Source organism: Montipora capricornis, chromosome 12 (genome assembly GCF_036669925.1).
Source record: "Montipora capricornis isolate CH-2021 chromosome 12, ASM3666992v2, whole genome shotgun sequence".
In the NCBI taxonomy this organism is placed as follows: Eukaryota; Metazoa; Cnidaria; class Anthozoa; order Scleractinia; family Acroporidae; genus Montipora; species Montipora capricornis.
In genome coordinates this window covers 38,602,438-38,609,937 of record NC_090894.1, presented here as the reverse complement: position 1 = coordinate 38,609,937, position 7,500 = coordinate 38,602,438, and the positions used below count along the sequence as shown (strand labels likewise).

Genomic DNA, 7,500 nt, shown 5'->3' with positions numbered 1-7,500 from the left:
TTCTTGGTCCTTCTCAATTCTCCCATTTGCCTTAATGTGGATCTCGCTTGCAGGCTGCTTCTTATCACTAAGACATGGCCTGAAGGTTTTATAGAACTCGCTTGGCTTAGCTTTAAGGTCATCTGCCTTTTGTTTCCAATATTCTTTGATAGCTTTTCGTCTGTAGCTAATAGCTTTATTTCTCCATATTCTCTTGAGCTCCCAGTTTTCCTCTGTTCTGCTTTGAGCATATTGCTTGGCAAATTTCCTTTTCATTTTGATTGCCCTTTTCCAGTCAGGTGTCATGTATGTACACGTGACTTTTAAGACGCTTGCCAGTTACCAGAATAGATTTGCTTTTCCTGGTATTTAGGACCATGCGGTTCTGTGCAGACCACGCAAAGACAGTCAATGTCCTCCTGAAGATTTGTTTCAACTGCCGTCGTCCCCAAAGAACAATGAGCACTAGAGGAAAAGGTAGTATCATTGACATAAACATCTACAGTAGAGTTTGAGATCACCAATGGGAGGTCATTGATGAAAGTCAGGAACAGCAGGGGGCCCAAAATACTTCTTGAGGAACACCATGGGTGATACCAAGTGGAGATGACGTGCACCCATCTATGTTAACATACTGCTGTCAATCAGCCAAGTAGCTCCGAAACAATTGTAAGTTTCCTTCATCGACACCATACGCCTTCAGTTTAGCAAGGTGAATATCATGATTGATCAAGTCAAAAGCCTTGCTATAGTCAATGCACACAAGGCCAAGTGAAGTGCTGGAGAAAAACTAGATGAGTTTGGGACTGTAAACTCTGATCATAGGAACTCATAATATCCTAGAGTGCAGGCTGCGCAGAACATGCAGCGGTCATAAGAATTCATGTCCAGAGCCTGAAAAATGGTAGCCAAGAGGCAGTCTATAATTTGGAGTTGCTGGGACATCACAGAACCTTGAACCCACTTAATGCTTCGAACCACCCACTGGAATCTATGACAATTCGACAAAGGATCTGCAAAGCCTTGTTGGATTTGCAAGGATCTCACTGCCAATAAATACACCTTGATGGACGAGTGCCACAAGGAGTGAGCAAGGAATGTGGCAAAGAGACACAATGTCCATTAATCTTCAGGGCAGGGGGAACCAGATGAATGTAGTTTTCCACGTTGCTGACCGAAGTTGGTGAACTTGTTCATTGTAATAATCCATTCCTCAAGGGAAGCTACGGAGTCGGAAATGAAAGGAGCGGAGTGCAAGCCAAAGGGGGGCGTCAAGTGGACAAAAAACTGGCCCCTCCACTTGAGGCCAAGTAGGAAACGGTCTTTAGGGTGGACTGGGATGTTACAGTGAGCCGCCTCCACGTCGCACTTTGCCATAAGAGCACCATTGACATACTTGGCAACCATGCGGATGATTTGACTTGTACAGTTACATTGAATAAATACAATCTCTCTACATATAGGAGGTTATCATGGCTAAACGGTTACATGTACACACATACTAACATACGCTACATTGAATAAATACAATCTCTCTATTTATAGGAGGTTATTACGGCTAAACGGTTACACATACACAGACACTAACATACGCGCAACACAAACGACTTTATATTTAAAACAACAACAACAAAAAAAAAAACATGCGGATGATGTCGTCCACATGAATATATTGTAAAGAAAATTGCTCAGGGTCGATCCCATCATTAACACTAGACCCTCCTGGGCCTGGTTGACCTTTCTTGGGAACAACCCCAAAGCTACTGATATGAAGGGGCTGCAGGGGAGGAGAAGCAAAGGGACCAGCTGCTCTCCCACGAGAGACTTTGTTAGCCAAATACTCATCAACAACTCTAGCGTGCATTAAGGCCAAGGGCTTATTCTGTTTGGCCGACTTAAGCTTGGTATTGTGGCCAAAGCCTAAGTGGAAGCCCTGGCACAAACCCGCTGCAACGTAGGCTACCTTGCCTTGATCTGTGGGATTCGTCGGTTCAGTGGCAAGCTGCTCCATACACAAGGGAGTGACGCCATCCACTTGTGGAAGGCTGGGGGGAGCTATAGTGGGAGACAACAAAGAAAGACAGACAAAAATTCAGGCAACCACTGCTGATTGAGTGCAATTTAATGCCACAAAAATAATCATACCAAAAGAATAACAGTAAAATAAACACGATCAAAGATCAAACAAGCAATCACCCTAAATATGAAAAGCCCAACAGAAGTCCATAATATCATATAGACACTGTAACAAGGTTCGTTAGTTCTGCCGAGATTTGACCTTATCACAAGGGGCAGAGTGTGAGTGTGAATGGAATTACCAGGACAGGTGGTGGCCCGGTGGTTGCCTGCACAGTTGCGGCAATGATTAGAGTACTTGCACACAAAGTAGGGCGAAGAACATTTGCCCCAGTTTCAGGACTTGCAAACAATCATTGCTGCAAAAGAGCCAACCGCTTCCGGGAACTCAGTTTCTGAAGATGAGCGTGCTGAAGTTCCTGCTGCATGGAAGTTATACAGTTGCACGTTTATAGAGGACCAATCGGTGAGTTTGGTGGCTGCAGCATGCTCTCTGAAGGCCTGATCAGGCGTCAGCCAAACTCACCCGGCAAACTGACAATAGGTGCACAGAATGAGCAGTTTGTATGCCATTAAATCCCGCCAATGATGTGGGAAGAATGAAGTTATGAACATGGCGAAGACCGTAAATGCCTCCACCCAGCTAACAATGTCCTCAATTTGATGCCAACATCGTTTTGTGCCAGAAGTTAAGATGACCCGCCGTCAAGTAAAAGTTGAGGGTCAGCTTTGACCTGAACTAAATTGGCCGCCATTAGATCATTCAGATCTATATACTTGCTGGCTGAGATTTGCGCTACCAACTTAGCAGGGATTGGAGAAAAACCAATGTTGAGCTAGTTAATGCCCTTGGAGCATGCAAAGGGTGCCCCCCAATAGCTTTAGTTTGTAACACTACTGGCCAGCAATGCCTCGATTTTAACTTTGCCTAAATTTCATTTAGCTACTTTAAAACTAGCGATTTAGTCGAACAAATGGAGTGATCGAAACACACTCAAATTGTTTTTGTAAAACTTCCCAAGCTGCATGAGGATTGGTCGCTTCTTTCCAAGCGAAGACAATACGCATTTCACACTGTAGCAATACTACCAGGAGTGGTCTCTGTTCCTTCAACAACTCCCCATAAACCACGTTCCATCAACACAAGCTTGATATTATATGTCCAGAGAAATAATAAACAAAATGTGTTTACAGTGATCCTCACCCTTACATCACTAATGTACCAACCAGAGACATGTTGACTGTGGAAAAAAAAGGTTCTTTTGTAATGTGGTGGGCAAAATTTAAATAACAAAAGAATTAATTGTAAACAGTGAGGTCTCCTTTATACACCTTGAAGCTCAGGGATCACAACTTTCCTCGTGAATGCAAGTCTCAGTTTATCCCATGCCTCAGACATCAGAACTCACACTCTCATTGGTTCTTGTAGTCACATGATAGGTGGCCTTTGTTCCTTTACCTGCATTCCACATTATTGAGCACTCAAGATTTTTTCTTCTTACACAACACTCTCACACTTTGGCCCTAGTAAGGCTGCTGCCTCGTCAGCCTCACGTCTTCGCTCAGCTGACTTATAGGCAATTAAACTGCGTTCGGGCGAGTTGACTTTTGGGAAATCATCTGTAATTCCCTTCAATCGTACAGTGGAAGCTCTCACAACAATCACTCTCGTAAGCTACCAGCTCTGGTTACGACCAGCAATGTAAAACCCCATTTTATATGTCACTTAAACTCTCTAATTGAAAGCTCTTGTAGGCAACCTTTCCCGAAAGTGGCTGCGACCACCCTTTGGGATTACCCAACTGGACTTTCTCATTATTCATAATCTCTCAGAAGTGACTACTCAAAGAGTATCATCGATGTATGTCAACACTCAAAAACACAACCCAAAACACTCATATTCGCTGACATAGGTGATTTGCAATGTAAAAGCTCAAGGTGGCTTCTAATAAAGGTGTTGATGTGTTAGAATTATTCTTTTAAACAGCAGGCAGCCATTATAGCGAAAATAACTATGTAATTTCATGGCAATTTCGTAATTTCATAGCATTATCTTCTGTACCATTAATGAGAATTTACAAATCCCAGAGAATTTTGCTGAAAGCTCTCGTAAGCAACCACCCTCTATCTGTTTAAAATTTGGTTTGCCTACAAGATCCTATTCGACCAGCTCTAGTTGTGACCACTTTTTCAAACAAATTTCCAGGGTGGTTGCTTGCAAGAACTTCGAATGTGTCTTTGTCCGTGGACGGAAATAAAAGATATCTCATCTGCATCTTTTGTTCAGCCACCAGAATTGGACACTTCTCTTTTGTTGTTGGTGTCCCTCACAGTTGGTTGAAGACGTCCTGTTGTCTTCTTTGTCTTCTCTAAGGAGTCACTATTATGTGGGATGCAGACAGCAGTCAACGTCATAAAATGGGCAGAATTCCATTTTCATCTTGGTCACAAATCAACACTTTTTTTTTTCATTTTCGGTAGCTATGAGCAACCTGAGTTTACGTCAATGACTTTAAAGTACAACTGCACAAGTTTGCCATGAAATTATGACAGAAGGAAAATTATTTGGTGGTGTGTGATAGTGAGATTCTTCTACATTGCTGAATAATAGTTGTTTGCTACATTTATTTGCTTTTGCTTTTCTGTGAAACTGTGAATAGTTGAAGCAACATGTTCACCAATTGACTTGTACGGACAGCTCAGCTTCAGCATTCGCAGTGGGCCGAGTCCTTTAAAGTCTATGCTAATCAAACCTGTGTGTTCACTCTGCCAGCATGCCAAACATCCGAACTAGTGTGTTAAATACACCAGTTTGTTAAAGGCTTTGTGTTATGAGCAATTTATTGATGAATCAGCATATTCATGCACAACTATTATTAATATTGGCCCGAGGTTGTGGCACTTGGTCCATACAAAAATGACAGAGGGTCAATATTTCCCATTATGGTCCAGAGCAAGTGAGGTTAGTAAGTCGTTTATTAATTGGCATAGTTTCTTTAAGCGATCAGACACTTCTGGTCGTTTCATTCAGATCAACTTCCAGTGCAGTGTTAAAGATGAGAGGGAATTTCCCTATTTTTGGTGACGGAAGGAATTTGCAAGCACTTCTGAACATCGCAAAAATGAGTTGAACAACTTTTAACACAAAATTTAAAAGGCTTGTGAGGTTTATTTTCTTTCTGTTTTGTCTGCGAATATTCGAAAAACGGGAGGTGACCTAGGTTGGCCAAAGGGAAGCTTTCCTCATTTTCCTTGTGCCAGTTGTTTTCATGTAAGGGTGGAGAGTGTTCACATCAGTTGTTGTTTTCTTGGTTGTGTTCGTACTTTTTGACTGGTTAAAGAAACATTTCAATTTTTTCCTGCCTTTTGCTGGCCTCTTCACTCTTCTCATTTCCATATGGATAGTAAAATTCACTTGGCAAATGTTCGTAATCTTTGTCTGCCATCAGCAAACTTTGAATGGTAACCTTTTACGTGTAAAACTAAATAGTTATTGCATTCGCTAAAATAGTTATTGTACTGTAATTTCCTGGGAGAGAGAAAAATAAGGAAATGGACTGTTTCCATGGTAATGGTCCATACTATAAAATCCGAACCAAAAATCAGCCAATGAGAGCACTCCATTTAGCCTGAGAACTGCTTAGTATATACTAAAGTCTTATAATTCATGTGTGGCTATGTTAAGGATAGAGCAGAAGGACGAGGCCTCAGAGTATACAGTCAATAAAGATGCTTCTGCCTCATCAGCGGAAGCTGGCAATTTTCGTTTTAAAACATAATTGTCAAACTCGAAGCCTTGAGTGATTCATTCAGTTTTTTCCTCTAACTTGTTTTATGTTTCGATGACATTAACCCTTTGTATACCAAGGGGGGTGGTATTTATTTTTGACAAAAATGAGCACACATTACAAGAATGCTTGTCATGCTTTTTCTTTACACCAGAACCCTATAAAACTGTATATATTTAGAGAGCGCATTAAATATACTTTCACATCAATTATAGAAATTATGGGATATATCAAAATTGTGACGTCATTACATGAATAATTTGCATAAATATGCAAATTTCTATGTGAACCTTGAAATCACTAGCCCTTAGCAAAACATTCCAACTTTTGACTTCTTCTTTTAAATCCTAATCAGCTTTTAACAATGTTTCAAGAGATAAGAAATCATATTTTGGTCAATAAAACCCTACTGTGAGAATTTAAAACAGTTTTGCAATTGCCCATCACAAAGTAATAAAAAATATTGAAAACATGGAAAGAGTTCGTCTATGGATCATACAACCATAAGTCAAGTGCTTCAACAGCACATAACTATAGCTCTTTGACACAAAAAAGTTAATTTCTCAAAGATCTTCTTCCTCTTTGATATGGCCTCCCTCTCCCTTCTTTTAGCCGCTGGGGGCCATCACGACTTTCATCATCATAAAAGTAGTTCTGCAGTGTGTGGTACCTTTCAAAACAAGGCACAGGGCACGTTCTAACACCACAAATAGCAGAGCTGTATATTGTCTTAACTCTCTGCACATGGACTTTGCAAGTTGACCGTGTATCATTGATCACAGGGTAATGGAAATGATCCTGATTGAATCTTATGTCAGGGATAGCAACAGGAGCCTGCACGAATCCTGTGTCCTTTCGAAAGCACTTTCCTTGAACTAATGCACTGACAAGCTCCTCTTTAAACTCCAAAGCTCTTTCACTGGAATGATTTGGGGACTTTGTGTGGAGAATGTGTGCATTTGATATACACATCTCTATCATGTAAAAGAACACTTTATAACACCAGACTGCTCCCTTCATTAGTCAAGCATATGCAACGGTTCTTTGGTCAGACACATCTACACCATCCATAAAGGTGGTATAGAGGTCAATTAGACCTGGTCGATGGAATTGTTTCTGTTCCCACTTCCCATTTACTTTAACTGATCGCTGCACTATGCTTGAATCCTCTGTGCTGGTGGGAAGGGTAGCTAAAACACTAAGGGAATGCGTCCAAATTTCGGAATGGGGTAACACCGATTTCGATCAATCGGGTGCCGATTTTTTCCGATAGGCTGAACATCGGCAACGGGTCGCATATCTTCATCGGGCTGTGGTAAACAATTTTTTTTATAAAAGTGACGACACATTTGAAATTAAATTTGCAAGACATGTTTCAATCGTGCAACGACCATCTTCAGTTTAAAGTAGAATTAATTTGAAGTTACATTTGAATTTATAATATGCTAAACAAAGATACCGGTTAGTAACAACGTGAAATAAATTGGGAATCTAACAAAATAGCCAAAGGTAACAAAAAAGAGTGTACAATGGAACATGTTGATTAGAACGAGAGAGTTAAATTAACATGATATAATTGCTTATTTAAAGAAGCTTTGTTTAGCAAATTATAAATTCAAATGTAACTTAAATTCATATTATAAATTCAAATGTAACT

General features: G+C 40.6%; 1 protein-coding gene across 1 annotated transcript in view; it reads right to left on the bottom strand.

Annotated features, from left to right (window-relative positions):
• LOC138025808 (uncharacterized) overlaps positions 1–255 on the bottom strand; it is a 1,061-nt gene extending 806 nt beyond the window's left edge. Inside the window, exon 1 of the mRNA XM_068872966.1 lies at positions 1–255. This exon is cut by the window's left edge and continues 374 nt beyond it. Coding sequence (XP_068729067.1) covers positions 1–255 — 255 coding nt within the window.
• Positions 256–7,500: the final 7,245 nt, after the last annotated feature.